This window comes from Xenopus tropicalis, chromosome 1 (assembly GCF_000004195.4).
Source record: "Xenopus tropicalis strain Nigerian chromosome 1, UCB_Xtro_10.0, whole genome shotgun sequence".
NCBI classification, from domain to species: Eukaryota; Metazoa; Chordata; class Amphibia; order Anura; family Pipidae; genus Xenopus; species Xenopus tropicalis.
Window position 1 is genome coordinate 24,993,100 of NC_030677.2, and position 21,075 is coordinate 25,014,174.

General features: G+C 40.4%; 1 protein-coding gene across 2 annotated transcripts in view; it reads left to right on the top strand.

The window, feature by feature from the left end:
• Positions 1-21,075, top strand: part of sorcs2 (sortilin-related VPS10 domain containing receptor 2) — a 501,641-nt gene that overhangs the window by 429,694 nt on the left and 50,872 nt on the right. For both annotated transcript variants that reach the window (XM_002938263.4, XM_031895320.1), the window contains exons 9-12: positions 2,777-2,956; positions 15,992-16,138; positions 16,817-16,919; positions 19,538-19,614. In XM_002938263.4, coding sequence (XP_002938309.3) covers positions 2,777-2,956; positions 15,992-16,138; positions 16,817-16,919; positions 19,538-19,614 — 507 coding nt within the window. The remainder of the gene's footprint in view (positions 1-2,776; positions 2,957-15,991; positions 16,139-16,816; positions 16,920-19,537; positions 19,615-21,075) is intronic.

Here is a 21,075-nt window from a genome sequence, read left to right on the forward strand (position 1 = left end):
TTGGTGGATGTTTTAGGTCACCCTGGGACCTTTAAGACCTCTTGAGAGCTGTACTTTACCTTAAGGAGACCCCGAGAGGTTACAGTTAAGGTGACCGTACACTGTAAGATCTGCTCGTTTGGCGAAGTCGCCAAGCTAGCGGATCTTCTCCCGATATGCTCACCTATGGGTGGGTAATATCGGGCTAATTCGATTGTTTAGTGGAAATAAGTGCCGTCAATTAGGGACCACATCAATGAGCAGATACGGTCCCCAATCTGATGGAAAAATCAAACCTGCTGAGTGCTGACTGAGATTTGCCTGATTTCAGGCCAGATGTCAGTTGAGCAGGCCCATAGTTGGTGTCCATACATGGGCAGATAAGCTGCTGAATCATTCTAAAGGACCAATATTGGCAGCTGAAATCATCCCGTGTATGGCCACCTTTAGTAAAGCAGTGGTTATGATTGAGTCTGCCTTTTATTAGCCATGATGAAAGCATTTCTGTGCAATACTCTGATAAATGTGGTTCTTAGTAACCTTGCTTATCAGTAAATCAGTCAGTTTAAAAGCTTTAAATCATAATAGGAATTTTGATGGTGCATTTGTGACACAACTTCAAAATAATAATTTCTGGTTTCTATAGTCAGTCAAAGCTCAAAGTTCTAAACAGAACAGTCGGGCACTATGCTGTTATAAAAATAAATGCAAGGTGTATACTAGGCGTCATCAGCCAATGAATGGAAAGAGCCAGGGCCGGAACTAGATGTGGGAGCCTACGGCACAAACAAAGGATATTTGTTTGTGATAAAAGCAGTTTCCACTATTGACTCTTTGACTGGCCAAGAAAAGGCCTTGTTCTTTAGTCTGCTACAAGCACAAAAACATTACAAAAACTACTTGGTTACCCCCCTAAGCAGTTTTTGTAGCAGATCAAATTCTCTATTGACTTCCACTGCTGTCCATACTACCGATCCATCCCTTCTTAATCTAGATCAAACCAAGTCTTGGCAGGGGGAACCAAGTTATGGTATGATCTGAGGAGAATGTCCATTTGCTTCCTTATGTGCCAGAAAGCCAAGTGTGGAGGTAATTTTGGGTAAAATTTGGAGGTGGGAACTTACTTAATTGCAACTATGGCTGAATGACCAAAAGTTATAACCAAAGTTTGACCCTCCAAGGGGCACGTTAACCAAAAGGAAGAACCCTTACCCATCTGGAAGGACATTTGTACGGTATAAAACCAAATCAGAAAGCACGTAGAAGGCACGATGAATGAAAAATATCAGCTATCCACTTAAAAATCATTACTCATTTTTAATGCTCAATAGATCTCGATCTGATTAGTTACCGGCCTTGTTAATAACACTTTAGGGGATTTTATTAGTTAATAATGGTTAAAAAGGTTCCTGATTAAGCATTCATACTTCATGAAAATTGCTCTGCAAGCTGACCTAATTGCTTTCCAGAGGACGTTGAATTAAGCAACCTCTAACCAATGCCGCTATGCACTGTAAGTTCTCCTTTAATCCAAGCAACTCAGCACTTGTCTGATTAATCAAGCACATGTAGCAATGGTAGTACATACACTTCAGATGTAAAATCTTTATATTTAATTAGATATTAAATCCATTCACTCACTTCTATGATTTTTAGTTAATTAGGCAACACTGAATGAATTATAAACTTTTAGAACTTTAAATGCCAAAGCCATATTATGTCTGAAATTAGCGAGTCATCTTAAAGGGACAGTAAGGGGCAGATTTATCAAAACGTTAGGTTAGAGCTCGGCACAGAAATATTCATCCACTTTTTATTCACTCCTATGGGATTTTTAGAAGCATACAGTATTTATAAATGGGTGAATGCTAGAGTTATCATTTGATAATTACACTTCTAAAAATCCCATAGGAATGAAGAGAAAGTGGGAAAGTTTTTCAATGGAGAGCTTTAATCTCACATTTTGATGAATCTGTCCCTAAGTAAAAACGTGGAGCTTGCTTATATATATGAATATAAATATGGCCCCCATGCGGAGATTGCTTGGGCACGTTTAAGGTTTATTCCTATAGTTTCAATGCCTCATGTGGTCCGGATCCCATACAGCAGAATGGATCCAGGAGAAGACTATGCCGGAATCCCTCTTCAGTATTGAGGTCTTTTCACTTGGGCAAGTAGAGCCTAGGGGAGAGCTACCCCCAATTATCTCTCCTAGTTGGAGCACAGGATGCTCTTGCTAGCTAATTCTATTTGTCTCACTTTCCTAAAAGAGTGTTATAACAATAAGTAACCTGTAACTGACTTAAGCCGCTTTCATGGGGTCCCTGTTCCCTGACTTCACTAGAGGTAGGGTCCCTCTGGGGCAGAGAACTTTATGGGGCCTTGTTGATCCCATGCAGTGGTGTTACTATTGGGGCCATAACCCAAAAAATGTGTTGAATAGGGGAAGGGGGTGGGGGACGTGCTGCATGCCCTGCACCCGGGCCCAGGGATGTCTAGTTACGCCACTGATCCCAGGCTCCGTGGAACATCCACCCAGTTCAATAGGTGCAAGGCCAAACATTTTTGAATCCACCACTTGTCAAACACTATACTAAAATGTGACAGGAAATAGTCATAGGCCTAATGGCCAATGATAGAGATATGGAAATTAGACGACTAGATGCACGGACATCTACCCAGCAAATAGGGAATCAAGAAGTGTAGGCTATTAACCCTATGGGTCCCTACAGTTGAATGCAGTTCAGTGTGTTGTCATTCCATCACTTTAATATGATTACTATTTTTTTTTACCCAGGACCTACAGATAATCAGCACAGATGAAAACCAAGTGTTTATTGCTGTCCAAGAATGGTATCAGACAGACACCTACAACCTGTACCAGTCGGATCCCCAAGGAGTTTATTATTCCCTTGTTCTGGAAAATGTGAGGAGCACCAAGCAGCCAGAGGAGAATGTTGTTATCGATATCCTCGAGGTATGAAGAAAACTCAGACATTGATTGTTGCAGATGATTTGGTAAGGGCTGTGCAATTATGAATAATGGGCAGGAATCAAAATACATTTTGAGTGGTCAAAATAATACACTGAGATGTTGGCTACATGGTAAATTGGTTCACAGAATTGTAGAAGAAGATTGCTGGGACCCTGAAGGTATCTCATGTTCTCCACTGCAGACCAACCTTTGTCTTCTTCCTTCTTCAGCTCTCCATGTATTGCAAGCTTCTTAGGTATCCATGGGTTTCCCATTTAGTTTGCTTTGTATCCATTATGCATAATTGCAAGCAGTGAAATAAGGGAGGGTTGGTTTTAAAGCTATAGGGATTGTTAACGTATGTAGGTCATAAGTATTCCTGTTTTCTCTCTCACCATCTTCTCTCTGTGCTTCTATCTCTGCCTAAGCTCTTTCTTATCTGGGTACCACCTCCTTCATCTTTCCTACACTGTCTCTGTCTCTAATCTTCTCCCATTTCACTTCTTGGGTTCTTTGCCACCATTTGGTTCTCACCCTATCATGTCCAGTTTATTGCTTTCAGCATTGCTTCTTTATTTGTCCATTAAGATTTTTTGTAACATTTGTTTCTCTCTTACATTCATGGTCTTCCCAACCTACTTTGCCTTATTTTTCTCTATATTTCCATTTCCTTTGCTCCAACACTTCTAAATTTTTTTAAAAAATGTACATTCTCTTTCTCCCACTCTTTGCTTTTTCATCTCTCTTATTTTCCTCGGTTGAATTGTCCAGCGTTTATCACACCCCCACTAGCTCTTTGCCCTTCCCAGCCTCTTTTTCAGTTTCCCCCAGAGACTTTCACCTACAATGAATGCATCTAACTGTTTTATTAAATTGTCGAGTTATTTATGCAGCACCGCACTCTGCGTTTGCTATCCCTGCTCTACACAGTAATAATATAATGCAGAAATATGAGCTGAGCAGCACGTATTGCTTTTCATAAAAAAATAAATTTACTCAGACGACATAACTAGTCGCCCAACAAGTACATAAAATAACTTTACAATAAAAAGGGCCATAATGTGCAACTGTGCATGAATAGGCACTCAGAACTGAAATGCATATTGACCTTACAGCATGTGATTGCGGTCTCGAAAAGTGCGTGTAGTAAAATTAATGGCCCAGGCCAAACACTAATACATACTCTTGATTTCCATATAGCCAGCAAGAAAAATGTGCAGCCACCGCATCAGTTATCTTCTGACAGAGTGTTATTAACAGGGCTTTTTCCCTTAGATAGAAGCTACAGATTTCTAGAATTGCATTACTTTAAAATACAGGTATAGGACTTGTTATCCAGAATGCTCGGGACCTGGGGTTTTCCGGATAAGGGATCTTTCTGTAATTTGGATCTCACATTAAATAAACCCAATAGGGCTGTTCTGCCCCCAATAAGGGGTAATTATATCTTAGTTGGGATCAAGTACAGGTACTGTTTTATTATTACAGAGAAAAGGGAATCATTTAACCATTAAATAAACCCAATAGGGCTGTTCTGCCCCCAATAAGGGGTAATTATATCTTAGTTGGGATCAAGTACAGGTACTGTTTTATTATGACAGAGAAATAGGAAACATTTTTTAAAATTCTGAATTATTTCCTTAAAATGCAGTCTATGGGACATGGGCTTTCCGTAATTTGGAACTTTCTGGATAACAGGTTTCCGGATAACAGGTCCCATACCTGTATATACATAATTAAAATGCCCGAGCATTGGGGTGTGGACATACTTTTCTATACCACCTTTTTTGCCAATTCTTGTCGACCGCTTTGTCTCGGTGACTTTTTTGTCTGTGCAAAAAATTAGCCAAACTATTTGCCGAAGCCAAAACTCAGAGTTTCGGTGCAAATGCCTGACAAATAAATGCGCTCATCACTACTCCTTTATTAATGATTAACATATTATGTATATTAAGGGTTGTCCTAGTCCGGTTAGCTGTAACTCTCCAAAAATGCCAACATTTGTCCCCAGGAAGCTTTGTCCATCTAAAGGACAACTATACCTTCATTTTTTTTATTTTTCCATTTGTACTTGTTCTTGTTGTTCAACAACATAATTAGAGCCAATAATGTGACCAGTCCAAAAATGAGTGTGGCCAGTATTAATGGTTTGATTTAGGTTCTTTTGTTGCTGTACAGACAACATGCTTGAATCAGCAAATCTCTTTAGAGGAGTTAAAGCTGCTCCATTTTCTGGCCGTCACGTCACCAAATATTTTTGAGGAGTCACCCTGATTAAAGCCCCTCTCACCTTGTTACCAGCAGTTCGGTCCATCACCAGCTATCAGTAATTTACACCAGAACCCTAACTGCTCCATTGAAATGCATAGAATTATCACTGAAGTCCTCCAATATCCATCCAAAGCAGGGGGGATATCGGGGGGGCAGAGTGTGGGCAGGGCCAGGAGTGGGGAAGTGTGGCTAAGATGCACCAGGATCGCTTTGGATCCAAGTTGGCATCTCTGTGCTTCTGCCTCTTGCCCTCTAAAACAATCTGAAGTCTCATGTTTGCACTAATGGTGCATTGGTTTGTCTGGACTTTTGGCTCTCACCTGGGCATTACTGTGTTTTGCTTTAGCTTTATAGGGCAATCCCTTCTCTTTAGTGGCACTCCCCTTAATTGAACCTTCCTCACTGTAGGGTCCTCCCCTTACTTCAGTCTTCCTCACTATAGGGTGCTCCCTTTACTTCAGCCTTCCTCACTGTAGGGTCCTCCCCTTACTTCAGTCTTCCTCACTATAGGGTGCTCCCTTTACTTCAGCCTTCCTCACTGTAGGGTCCTCCCCTTACTTCAACCTTCCTCACTGTAGGGTCCTCCCCTTACTTCAACCTTCCTCACTGTAGGGTCCTCCCCTTACTTCAACCTTTCTTACTGTAGGGTCCTCCCCTTAATACAACCTTCCTTACTGTAGGGTCCTCCCCTTACTTCAACCTTCCTTACTGTAGGGTCCTCCCCTTACTTCAACCTTCCTTACTGTAGGGTCCTCCCCTTACTTCAACCTTTCTTACTGTAGGGTCATCCCCTTACTTCAGTCTTCCTCACTGTAGAGTCATTCCCTTAATTCAACCTTCCTCACTGTAGGGTCATCCCCTTAATTCAACCTTCATCACTGTAGGGTCCTTCCCTTTAATTCAACCTTCCTCACTGTAGGGTCCTCCCCTTAATACAACCTTCCTTACTGTAGGGTCCTCCCCTTAATACAACCTTCCTTACTGTAGGGTCCTCCCCTTACTTCAACCTTTCTTACTGTAGGGCCCTCCACTTACTTCAACCTTCCTCTCCATATCATACTGGACTGAACTGGCCAAAAATAAAATTTAAATGTAACTAATAATACTCGTGCTATTAATCCCTGTTACAGGCTCACACCAATAGTTGTCCAAATTTTGTAATTTTTTGTTAGTGATCTGCACTCTGAGCTCCTTTATGTCAGATCTCATGTAGGAGATCCAGGCTTTCCTGTAGTTCATATTGAAGTGGGGTATTTCCTAAATAAAGGAAAGCAAAGCATTACCTGCAGACACATTCCAGTTTTGGTACCAGTTGCTTCCCAGAAACAGTCCAGAGAGATGTAACCCAGCTTAGATGTAGGCAAGTAGTGGAATGCTTAGTGCTACAGTATTTTTGTACAAATGTAATTTACCTTTTGGTAATTTAACCTGAAATTATATTTGCTTAAAGGGTGTTGGCTAATTTCATGCTGGAATTTGTTTTTTAACGCATTCTTCTCTGATTGATCTGGACACATAAATGAATAGCATTCAGTGGAACAATCAATTAACCGCATTCCACAGGGCAACAAAGGTGAAGGAGAGATTTAGTTCTACGTTCTGCTAACAAAGGATAATCTGTATATTCTGTTTGGGGAAGGCTTGTTGATCCCAAATATGTTTGAACAGGAAATCAAGACGAATCAACACCCAGAGAATAGAGGGGGTGTGCTTAAAATGCAGTTAATAAAATAGGAATTTGCTAAATAGGAATTATATATAGAATTTTCAGAATTCAATATGAAAAAAGATAGTCATTAAAAAGACATGATTGCTATCATAAGTTGGGTGGAGGGTGATTTTTTGGTAATTTAGCACATTTTTACACAGATTCCTTCATACTATCCCAGGGCCAGTTCCATAGGGCAGAATAAACACATTGACCATTTCATGTATATGTAGGGACCCATAGGGTTAAATTCCCTACTGGTATTATTTCTCTCTATTTTCCAAAGGAAGTCCCTGTAACCTGGATACCTGAGTGGGATAGCAATCCCTATTGCCTGAGGAAGGTTATAATGACTTCCTGTGATGGATTAATATAGTGGCTGGGTGATCGCGGTTTTTCCTCTTTGGACTTCCACTTCTGGAGGGAGTGGGTGCTGCTGGAGGTGCTGAGGCAGGGAGCCTCTTTAAGGGCCTGAGTGGAGAAATACCTTCAGGAGAGGTAAAGACTAAACCCTAAGGAGGCCGAAGCCCTAGAGGCTGTAAGGACCTTGTGAAGAGGGTTGATACCTTTTCTTCAGGCCTTTACGAAAAAGGTGACAAAAGGTTTAGGGGCAAATACAGTAGGTGGGCTGAATAAGTAGGGACTACAAATTCGTAATACTGGCTAGGGCAGTGAGATACTTGCCAGGTGGCAAACCTACACCTGAATGAGGGCCAGTTAATGATAACCTTGCTCCTGTAATAATAAAATAGTCAGGGGCAGGGTTAGTGAGTAAGAGCAGTTCTGTGCTCCACCGAGGAGAAGTAGTGGGGTTATAATACACCAAGATACATATAGTATATTTTTTTTATTCATAACTCATCCTAGAACACGCCAGGATAAATTCAGTTTCTGTTCTATGTATAATGCCCCTGTATACATGGCAGGATAAATACAGGGCCAGTTGAAGTATAATATCCTAGAACACATGACTAGTATTGAGCTGAACCGGTCCATTACATAACATAAAACAAAAAACATGGCAAAATTCTAGAAGGGATTTACAAACATTTTCACGATGGGAGAAACCATGAATTTCACTGCAAAACTGTAACAGGCAAAAAAGTTCATCCCTACATATGGCAAACGTTCTGTGTAATTCCCTCCGAGCACACAGCATTGCTATTTCTATGCATTATACCTCCATGAACACTAGGGTTGCCCCCCATACGGTTTTGACCTGGACAGGCTGGTTTTTAGAGGGTTGTCCGGGTCAAAACTGCCTAATTGGGAAAACTGCAGAACTTTGCTAATCACCATGTCATAACTCCACCCTGTGACATTACCCCACCCCATGATGTCACTGTCTCCACCCCATGACTTCAATGCCCGCCCCCCTGTCCAGCTTTCAGCAGAGAGGAAAGGTGGCAACCCTAATGAACACGTCTATATTAATAAAGTGACAGTTCCACGTACAATAGCGTTCTTCATGTTCCAGTATGGTCTTGGTTTGGGGAGGCTAAACCTTCATTAATATCCACCTATGATGTCGCCAATAAATTCCTTCCTGCTGTTTTTAATTTCATAAAATATAAAAGTCACCTTTTGGAAGTTTTTATTGTGTTTTATAATTATTTTCTCCCGTAGGCTGTTTGTAACGACACTTAGGGAAATGATTTCTCCCCCTGGCAGAATGAGGCAACTGTTAACTTTTGTTGCTGTAAATATTAAAAAAGAACAAATTAAAAAAAAATACACAATATGGTTCTCAGGTGAAACGACTGGAGACCCATTAAAGAAAACAGAAAACAATCAATACCAACTGTTTCCCACACAAAAATCTCGAGCAAAGAGCGTGGATTCAAACCAAGAGCAAGTGTGCGATCCCACTGCTTCTGATTTAAGTGCAAATCACATTCCAACCCATAAAAAAGGTGCATGCTGCTCGCTATAATTATACCGAGACGTCTGTAGCGTTCCAGCTGCCCAAAGTTCCCTCTCAGAGACATCGATATCATTTAAAGCCACAAGCGAGAGTTCTGTAGTCCAATGTTTTCCTCTATCTCCCAACAATAAGCAAGAGATGAAGAACATTAACGAGCTTATTTAGCAATTTTCGAGTTTGTGAATGCTTGGGGGCCATTTACTAACTGTCAGATTTTTTCTTTTCAATTTTGACCCGTTATCCAGAAAGCTCTGAATTACAAAAAAGTCTCCCATAGACTCCATTTAAATCAAATAATTCAGAATTACAGAGAAAAGGGAATCATTTAACCATGAAATAAACCCAATAGGGCTGTTCTGCCCCCAATAAGGGGTAATTATATCTTAGTTGGGATCAAGTACAGGTACTGTTTTATTATTACAGAGAAAAGGGAATCATTTAACCATTAAATAAACCCAATAGGGCTGTTCTGCCCCCAATAAGGGGTAATTATATCTTAGTTGGGATCAAGTACAAGCTACTGTTTTATTATTACAGAGAAAAGGGAATCATTTAACCATTAAATAAACCCAATAGGGCTGTTCTGCCCCAATAAGGGGTAATTATATCTTAGTTGGGATCAAGTACAGGTACTGTTTTATTATTACAGAGAAAAGGGAATCATTTAACCATTAAATAAACCCAATAGGGCTGTTCTGCCCCCAATAAGGGGTAATTATATCTTAGTTGGGATCAAGTACAAGCTACTGTTTTATTATTACAGAGAAAAGGGAATCATTTAACCATTAAATAAACCCAATAGGGCTGTTCTGCCCCAATAAGGGGTAATTATATCTTAGTTGGGATCAAGTACAGGTACTGTTTTATTATTATAGAGAAAAGGGAATCATTTTTAAAAATGTAAATTATTTGATTAAAATAGAGTCTATGGGAGACGGCCTTTCCGTAATTCTGAACTTTCTGGATAATGGGTTTCCAGATAAGGGGTCCGATACCTGGACTATTTTTTTTTATTACAGATAAAGACAAAATCATTTTGAAAAATTGCTTAAAATGAACTGTATGGGAAATGGCCTTCATGTAATTCGAAGATTCTGAATAATGGGTTTCTAGGTAAGGAATAGGCAGGCCTGGAGTTAGGGAGTCAAAAAGGCTGGGGCCTCAAACTTACATGCAAATAATATACAAAGGCAACAAAAGCACTCAGCCTTCGGCCTTGTACCTTTATATGGTTGTGGAACTGCTTGGTAACTTATAATATTCTTATATTTTACTTCAGGGAGTACATTAGTGGGGTACCTAAGGGAGCCCAGCCCCCCCTCAAAAATGTTTGGTCAGCCCCACAAGTGCCCCAGGACTGCACAAAAAACCTCAGTGGCTTAGATGGTAAATACACCAGTAGTTTAGAGAACAGTCCAGGGATCAAATCCCAGTAAGTCCTGACACCTGCTGTGTGAAAAAAAATCACTGGGAGCCCATGATGCACAAAAAGAAAGCAGGTGACTGACATATTGCAGATCCCCCCCAGGGCCCCTTACAGACCCCCCTCGGCTACAGGGTCTACTTCCTCTGTGGTTATGCCACTGAACTCCTTGGTGACTTATAATATCCTTATATTTTACAAGAGGAGGTACATTATTCACTATATAAATTATATAAATTATACTTGGTGACAGGGACGGGCCGAGCCGACCGGGTGCCCCAGGCTATCGCACCCCGTGTGTTTTGGCACGCAATTTCGGGGGGGGTCCGATGCGAAGCTACAGTACATTGCCCCCAACGCGTAATGACAAGCGGCGGGCAATGAAAACGGAGAACAGACTAGTTGTAGGCGCCCTAGGCAGCTGCCTCTTCTGCCTACCCCTAGTTCCGGCCCTGCTTGGTGATATCATGGTTTGAAGTCCATGTCTTGTAATGTCACAGATTCTTTGACTCATTTAAACGTATATATGCCCCCTGCTGTACAATATGAGAATATTAGAAGTCATCTTAGATCTCCTTGAGTTATATAAAAGCAGTCTGGTCCCTTTATAAGGTCATGGAAGTCCTGAGTGACTTCTGATATCCCTATATCTGACCACAGGGGGTACATTACAATCCATGAGTGATTTCATATTCAGCTCTTTTTCAGGTGGGGTGAGTGGGGTATTTATTTAGCGCAGGTTTAAAGGCTCTGCTGATAGAAGCGATATCATTAGAGACACATACTTCCCATATATACGAGACGAGTAAGGGAAATACCATGGCAGCCCACTGGTGTGTCGCAGCAGGGGGGGCTTCATGTTTCTTAATGACATCATGGCTGTGTGTAATTAATTGGCTCAGCTGCATGCAGGATCAGCGCTGCGGGGAGGGCTGCTAAGTGGACAAATTTATGCAAAGCATTTGATTCATTGCACCAGCGAGATAGGGAGAAGCATTGGCAGGGCTTTAACTATCCCCTTGATGATTCTCATTTAACCACCACTGTGCTAGGAGAGCATGGAACATTCTTTTTATCTCACAGAGGAGAGATTTGATTTGCACGAGTGTCACTGTTATGGCTGCCGACAAATGAAATAATTCTGAAGAACTTACATAATAAAGTGTACAAACAGTTGGGCTGAATAACTCACATCAAAGCATGTTGCTATGCAGGCCTGGAAATAGTACGCTCATTTGCAGCAGTCAAATCAACTTCTCCAAAAGGCTTTTCTTTTCCTTTAGATCGTTCATTTTTCATTACTGAGGTTTACTGTCCTAAATTGTATGAAATCAAAATAATATCCATTTCTTATGTTGATGCATTTGTTCTATTCCTAACGCAAGGGGGCTTCAAACTCCAAAAGAAACAAATATTACTCTGAATGCTCATCTGAGCACTTTTGCAGTGACTTTACTTTTTTATTTTTAACATACAGGTATTCAATCCATTATCTGGAAACCTGTTATCCAGAAAGTTACAAATTATGGGAAGGCCATGTCCCATAGACTCCATTTTAGTCAAATAATTCAAACTCTTACAAAATGATTTCCTTTTCTCTGTAATAATAAAACAGTACCTGTACTTGATCCCAACTAAGATATAATTACCCCTTATTGGGGGCAGAACAGCCCTATTGGGTTTATTTCATGGTTAAATGGTTCCCTTTTCTCTGTAATAATAAAACAGTACCTGTACTTGATCCCAACTAAGATATAATTACCCCTTATTGGGGGCAGAACAGCCCTATTGGGTTTATTTAATGGTTAAATGGTTCCCTTTTCTCTGTAATAATAAAACAGTACCTGTACTTGATCCCAACTAAGATATAATTACCCCTTATTGGGGGCAGAACAATCCTATTGGGTTTATTTAATGGTTAAATGATTCCCTTTTCTCTGTAATAATAAAACAGTACCTGTACTTGATCCCAGCTAAGATATAATTACCCCTTATTGGGGGCAGAACAGTCCTATTGGGTTTATTTAATGGTTAAATGATTCCCTTTTCTCTGTAATAATAAAACAGTACCTGTACTTGATCCCAACTAAGATATAATTACCCCTTATTGGGGGCAGAACAGCCCTATTGGGTTTATTTAATGGTTAAATGGTTCCCTTTTCTCTGTAATAATAAAACAGTACCTGTACTTGATCCCAACTAAGATATAATTACCCCTTATTGGGGGCAGAACAATCCTATTGGGTTTATTTAATGGTTAAATGATTCCCTTTTCTCTGTAATAATAAAACAGTACCTGTACTTGATCCCAACTAAGATATAATTACCCCTTATTGGGGCAGAACAGCCCTATTGGGTTTATTTAATGGTTAAATGATTCCCTTTTCTCTGTAATAATAAAACAGTACCTTGTACTTAATCCTAACTAAGATATAATTAATTAACGTTTAAAGGATTTTTTTAAGCAGACTTAAGGTATGCTAGTCCAAATTACGGAAAGACCCCTTATCCAGAAAACCCCAGAACCCGAGCATTCTGGATAACAGGTCCCATACCTGTATAAAAATATTTGAGCAGTTTATTAAATGTGGCATATTGTTCATTAAGGTTTATTAAATATGCAGAAAGTGTTGCCCCTCTGTATATTGCTGCAATGTCTGCCAGATGGAGGGGGCTTCCACCCCCAGGACAGAAGTTTAATTCCCCCTCTTACTCACTATCAGCTCAGTAACCTGACACAAGCAGCTGAGCCATTAGTCCCATTTAACAGTACGCAGCCATCTCTGCATCTTGTACATGGTACAGCAGCCATAATAAAATTACCAAAAGTACCAATATCATCCAAAAGGAAGGGAGTTGCTTCAGTTTCCGACTGTTTTATGAACTTTCTGCGCATCAGTATGATTACACATTTCAGACACATCACAATCCCTGCAGCTCGCCTCTAATTCTCCATAGGAGTTTTCAATCAATAACACAGTTCCCTTCTGTAAGGCCATCAATAGTCACTTCTGGTGCTTTACTGGGACACCAGTTTCCCCACCCGTTCTTTCTAGCAGTCTGGCATTTTTCTCCTCCAGAGCTTCTCTTACTCAAGCCTCTGGTCAGGGTTATCCCTATGGCCCCTTTGTTCCCTTGAACAGGAATTTTTTTAGTGCTGGTGGATTTTGTCCGAAGCCCACAGAATCCCTAACTAGTCCTGGTCTAGTGCTTTGCCCCCAACTGATGGAGTATCCAGGGGGAACGGATTCCACTTTCTCCTTAATGGAGCGACCACTGCCCATATTCGCTATTTCTGACTGCCTCATTCATTTTATACCTTCTGCACTATGCTTCCCCCTGCTGACTGAAGGCCTACATTACATTTCTATACTCATTACAGCAGTGGTCCCCAACCTTTTTTGCACCACTGACCGGTGTCAAGCAAGACAATTTTTCCAAGGACCGGGGATGGGGGGTGCGGAGCAATAAGTGCTAGTTAAATTTTATATTATGCACTTTACTATTAATATGATAATTACATACAGCTTAATAAAGTACTTTGGTGCTTGTCGTAATCAGTAGAAATCTTCCTGGGCTTCGCATAGCTATTGTCATGGCTGTGTAACGCATCAGGGAGTTGGGATCACAAGTAATTGGGAGCAGAGGTGGCCCGGTTCAGCACAGGCCATGGCCACGGGGGCCGTGCCACGGGGACCCCTGCATTACAGTATATTACTCTATTGCTTAGTGGACAATTTCTAACATTATAACAAATTCAAACATTTTCATACACAAATATTTTAAAAATAATTCACACTCTTATAATTACAACTTGACATTATTCTATGCATTCCATTCCCTGCTGCCCTACCCTTCTGCCCACCATCTTTTGCTGTTATGCATCACACCTTTAGTGCCTTTTATGCTTTTCATGTAAATCTTTATTTGTTTAGGTTTTTTTTTGATGATCCTATGAAAACCTTTAAATGTTAGCAGGTCTCAGTTTCTATGTTATGGTCGCTTTCTTTTTCACTTGAAAACTGGTCTCCTTTACCCAATGTTCATACTGGCGGCCATGGCACAAAATATGAGTCTTGAGGTGGGGATAACTGATAAAATCTGAATATATGATATATATTGTTAGGGAATTAGAAGAATTTACAATGGCCAGTCATTCAGTTTGTGGTGCAGCATGACTATTCCATGTCTTTAGTTCCATAAAGTGAGACTGAGACTATTATGGTTCAGCTACTCCCCGCCCCCATCAAGCCATACACACTCACATCATGCCCTCTTGGATGCTGGGTCATGCCCCCATTTGGCTTCCTGTAAGTGGATTTTTACAGAGTAGGCTGTATATGACATATGTGTTTGTCGGTATAGTGGCCCATTAAGTACAAGGACATAACAGAACATTCCTTATTGGAATATTTGTATCCTTATATTTGTGTGGGAGCTGATATATTGCTTGTCGTCTCAGAAATAGATATAGCCTTTAGCAGCATTCCCCATCAGTTAATGACCCTATAAATAATTCTGTTGAGCTGAAGGCTATGTACAATGACTCTGCCTCACTGAACCTTTTAATATGTTAAGTGCAAATATGCAATATTATGTTTACTTGTCTATGTAATTTGGAGGGGTGCCATTGGAGTATGCAGTAATCACTGATGCTGGACACACATGGTAGCAATGGGCATGCAATAATATTCAGAGACCAGTGCTCTGTAGAGCACATTACAGTGTCTGATATAAAAAAAAGTGGCTATATAGCACAGGAATGGGATCCCTTATCCGGAAACCCGTTAGCCAGAAAGCTCCAAATTACAGAAAGCCCATTTCCCATAGACTCCATTATAATCAAATAATATAGAATTTTAAAACTGATTCCCTTTTCTCTGTAATAATAAAACAGTACCTGTACTTGATCCCAACTAAGATATAATTACCCCTTATTGGGGGCAGAACAGCCCTATTGGGTTTATTTAATGGTTAAATGATTCCCTTTTCTCTGTAATAATAAAACAGTACCTGTACTTGATCCCAACTAAGATATAATTACCCCTTATTGGGGGCAGAACAGCCCTATTGGGTTTATTTAATGGTTAAATGATTCCCTTTTCTCTGTAATAATAAAACAGCACCTGTACTTGATCCCAACTAAGATATAATTACCCCTTATTGGGGGCAGAACAGCCCTATTGGGTTTATTTAATGGGTAAATGATTCCCTTTTCTCTGTAATAATAAAACAGCACCTGTACTTGATCCCAACTAAGATATAATTACCCCTTATTGGGGGCAGAACAGCCCTATTGGGTTTATTTAATGGTTAAATGATTCCCTTTTCTCTGTAATAATAAAACAGTACCTGTACTTGATCCCAACTAAGATATAATTACCCCTTATTGGGGGCAAAACAATCCTATTGGGTTTAATTAATGTTTTATTGATTTTTTAGTAGACTTAAGGTATGGAGATCCAAATTATGGAAAGATCCCTTATCCGGAATACCCTTGGTCCTGATCATTCTGGATAACTGTCCTGTACCTGTAGTATATAGTATGATATGAATATCATATTTCCCCAAAATTGGTAAATGCATCATGACCATTGGAGAAAGACCTTATAGTTCTGAATAGGAGGTTACACTGGCTCGACTTGAGGGGCTGGATAATTAGAGTGCAATAGAACTAGTGACTTTTCTAAACCCAAATATTTCTCCCTATAGGTGCGAGGCATTAAGGGAGTCTTTCTGGCCAATCAAAAAATCGATGGGAAGGTGACAACACTTATTACCTACAATAAAGGCCGAGACTGGAACTACCTCAATCCCCCAAGCACAGACATGAACGGCAAACCAACCAACTGCAAACCCGTAAGTGTGCATCACATTCCTTTTTATCTGATACCTTCTGTTTCGTACCTTTCTATATTGTAACAACTAGTTTAGGGAAAGTCTACCCCATTAATATCTGGGCGAAATCGATGGATACATTCACAGATCAAGCCTTACCAAAAGGGTTGCAACAAGCAACAATCCCCATTTATCTCTACAAACTGGCCTGGAAGAACATGAGATTCCATGGAGATCAATAGAAACCAAAAGGTTTTGTCGTGCTACAGAAAAGTTCCTCTTGATTGGTGTGCCTGTATCTGAAATCTCACCCTAATTAACCTTCTAGCTGGGCTTTCTCCAATGGTTAGCTTTTCTGGCCTAGTACAGTTAGTGTAATGAATACAGGCACTTGCGTAATTAGTATTAGGTACAGGGCTTCTGCTCTCTTTTAGTACCTACTGCTATGTAATAAGTAATTATTCACTGAAAATTTGCTGTTCCTGCAATAACATGACTGTAATTTACTTTCAGCATCTAGTTCAATTTGTCCAAGGGCACATTAATTGTCCTTCCGTTTATATCCTGTGGCCCTTGAGCTGTCAGGGACAGCAGGAAGCTAGAAGTCCAGAGGTTGGACCATACCAAAATGATATGTCATATTATGTGTTGAAAATTGAGTTTGATTGTAATTGTACAATTTGTATTTTATTTGGAAAGCCGGAGTGTCACCTTCACCTGCATCTCCGCTGGGCAGACAATCCGTACGTATCTGGAACAGTCCATACCAAGGACACGGCGCCAGGCCTCATTATGGGAGCAGGTATGTCTTTTACAGAAATGTTTAGTGTAGAAATGACATTTCCGCCCACTCGCTGCATCATTTCTTTTTTTTTTTTTTATATGTTCCTGTCAATTTGTAATGATTTCTGAAGTGGAAAATGTGCTTCTGTCAGCTTTCAATTTGTCAGCTTGAGCTCGGCGGTTGTTCTCTCAAACCTGTAAGCGTTTAGTTGAGGGACTTCATTGGGCCCCGTTATATTAGGTTTTAGGCTTTGTATAAAGTACTGTTTATTTCCACTTGCTGCTTTGGCAGTTTTATTGATTCGGAGTGAGAATTTGGAATTAGTTTCATCATCACCTTTAACTTTATTGTTGGAAAATGTTTTCTGTTCATTTAAAATCACATCATAAATACAATGCTGAGGTATTTTCTGTTGCTGAGGAGAAGAGACCTTGATAAGGACCAAATGTTCCTGGTCATTGGAAGGCTAATGTAAAACACGGTACTTAGAGAGATCATTAAGTCGGCAGGGCAAATTGACCTTACTGTATTTAAAACTCTCTGGGTACTTAAAGGAGAATTATAACCCCGGAATGAATACTGTACTTAACCATCCAACAGTGGACGCGCAACATTTTCGCTGTTTCATTGATTTCTTTTTTGTGCGTGCAAATTTTTTTTTTACGCGACAACACTTTTTTGTTGTGCAGTGACTTTTTACGCACAAAATTTTTCCACCCATTTCGCACAATAATCCGCCTATGGCGAATCGTGGAAATTCACGTCAAATCCATGCCCATCACTATTTAAATCATATTAAGTGGCCTATTATAGACTCTCACCAAACTGGAATATATATATCAGTAAATATTGCCCTTTTACATCCTTTCCCTTGAGCCGCCATTTAGTGATGGGCTGTGTGCTCCCTCAGACATCAGCTGACAGGAAATAATGCAGCTCTAACTGTAACAGGAAGTAGTGTGGGAGTAAAAGGCAGAACTCTGCCCATTCATTGGCTGATGGGGCCTAGCATGTATGTGTGCCTTGGCTTGTTTGTGTGCACTGTGAATCTTATGATCCCAGGGGGCGGCCCTTAATTCTTAAAATGGCAATTTTCTATTTAGGATTACACAATGGCACATACTACTAAAAAAGTATATTTTTATGAAAATGGTTTATTTAGATGAAGCAGGGTTTTACATATGAGCTGTTTATGCAATATATTTTTATAGAGACCTAGATTATTTGGGGGTATAGTTTTCCTTTAAATAGTTGCATTCTGGTTATCTTTATTGCAGCACAGAAGGAGCAGAATAGCACAGAAAGTTCTGCAAGAATTACTGATACACTTACTGATAAGCTTGTGCTTTTGTCGATATACTGTACAAAATATAAATGCTTATTAACTGGTTCCAAAGTCAGCTTTTGAAATCAAATAATGAATTTTAGCATTTGGTTCAAAACAACTTTGAGGTCCAAAGATGGCAACTGTGATTATACAAGGGGTGCTCCCAGATTTATGGAGGTGCTTTTAAACTCAAGAATAGGATCAAGCATTTCAGGACAGTTGCCTGTTGTGCCTCAAGTGAGGAATAGCAGACATCAATTCAAGTTTTTCTAAGACAAGCAAATCAGCGACTACCCCAAGTCTCACTCTAAGGCTAATGCCACATCATAAGTATGGCGTATATATATTCGGCTTGCCAAAAAAACGCTCCATACGCTACGCGTGGCATTAGCCTAAGGGTGAAGACACACAGAGCTACTAGTAGCAGCTACTTGTCACGGCTACTAAAATAGACAATGCTGATCATTTACTGATAATTGTCTCTACATGTGTTTTAGCAGAGGCAGTTCTCATTATTGTCTATAGCAGGGTATTTTCTGGAGTTTAGTAGCTGTGAAAAAGAAGTTGCAACTAGTAGCCCTGTGTGTCTTCACCCTTAAGGTCCCCATACACAGGCCGATTCTAGCTGCCAATATGGGTCCCTTAGGCAGATTTGGCAGCTAATTGGCCTGTGTATGGGCACTACCAATGGGCCTGCCCAACCGATATCTGGCCTGAAATCGGTCAGATATCGATCAGGCAGGTTAAAAAATCTAGTCGGATCGGGGACCGCATCGGCTTGTTGATGCGGTCCCCAGACCGGCTTTGCCTATACCCGTCGTTATAATTCGATCGTTTGACCCCAGGCCCAAACGACTGAATTAGCCTGGATTCTCCCGATATCGCCCACCCGTAGGTGGGGATATCGGGAGAAGATCTGCTCGCTTGGCGATGCCTAGAAGCTGGGCAAAGAGGAATTCTCCCCATATATCACCGTAGGAGGCGAGGGAGCTACTAATGTAGATACAGTGATGCCCTGCTGTTTCTAAAAGCCTCTTGACACGTCTGCCAGATTCCGATTTATCTCCTTCCCATTAAGAATCTGACATTATCTCCTTTTGCTAAAGGTAGTGAAAAATTAGGAGCAAAGCAGAAATAGCTGCCTGTACTGTTATCTAATGCTAATATGCCAAGGATTGTGATAGCAACGTATGCTGCTCAATAAGAGTGGCCAATCAGTCTGCGCCAGTTGTGCGCAATTAACCCTTCACTCCTGCACTGGAATAACAATCACAGTTGTCTCCTTTTCTCTGATTTCTTGGAAACACAGGCAATCTGGGCTCGCAGCTGGTGGAGTATAAGGAAGAAATGTATATTACGTCAGACTGTGGAAATACATGGAGACAAGTAAGATAATGGGTAATTTTCGCAGTATACACTCGGTTTGAGAGATACTGCATACTGAGGTGTAGTAGAACATTTAAATGGCAATGAATATTATGAAAATTATAGTTTTCTGCAGTGAAAGGTTACCATAGCAAAGTTTGCACTGTGTCGCTCCATTGGTGCTAGTAAGGCCTATGGCACATATAATTATCTTCTTACACTTTGCTTATCATGTTTTACCATAAAATGTCCCTAATTACCTATCATGCCATCCCTGCATTGCTGTCTGTGGGAACTGCATGATACATTTTGGGTAGGAATCCAGTGACAGTCACTATGCCAGCTTTTATGCACACTTCCCATAGGCAGCAGTGGATGTGCTGCTGGGTGATTCTAAGCATAGGAAGAAAAGGTGACAAGGTACCATGTATGGTGAGTGTTGAGCAGCATGCATTTCACTTGTGGCAACTATAAGAATATTCAGCCATTGCCATTACTTTAATAACCAGCCACTTGTCTCTAGCTATCATTGGATGTTCTTCTCACTACTAAACCACACAGTCTCTAGCCAGTGTTCTTCAGGCTTATTTGGTTCACACCACCATTTGAGGCCCAACATTTAGTCAGGACACCCTTAGTTCATAGCAAGGTTACAGACATATGATAACATACAGTAGCTATACCAGCCATTTCACCATAGTTCCAAATATCCCCCCAGATACTGCTCTGAGCTCTCCCACAATTTGGAAACCACTTCTCTGACCCATTCATGAATAAATGGGATTAAAAGGCACTACTTCTTCTTGCTGATATTCTTGGTGGCTTCTTGCCTAATGGACACAAAGGTTACCCACTCTCCTTCGCTAACTGACTTTCCAGCACACTTTCCATTCCCGACACAATATTTTGCGACTCCTGGAACCTCCCATTAATGTGAATCCTAATGCTAGGCCTATCAGCTGCATCAAGGGACTCTTGGGCATGGAAGTTATCAAGACCTTTAAACAAACAGCAGACATGCCATGCATATGTTATTATAGCAGAGAGGACCAGCACTGGCTGATCATATGCATATAGATATGATGATGATGGTGGAACATCTGTCTAATCATCAGACTGAGCCTGCACTGTTTATAATAATATGGCATATGCAGAATATTCTTGCCTGGATTTAGTAAGATGATAATAGCTCACAGAAACAGCGTTTCTTTGATTTAATGCAGATAATCAATTTGTCTTGCAATAATATGAAATTACATTTCCAGACCAAAAATATATTTTTTCACATTGCTTTGTACCCTACTGTAAATACACGTATTAAATCCTAATTCATGCCCAAATTCACAGCAGAGCAAATCTAAGGGTAAAATTTACATCTAATGCACTTAGTAAGATGTAGGTGGGTGAGGGGGAACCATAGAAAAATTAGAATAATAATAATGAACCTCTGGAAAATCACTGCTTGAATCTGGAGAACGCACG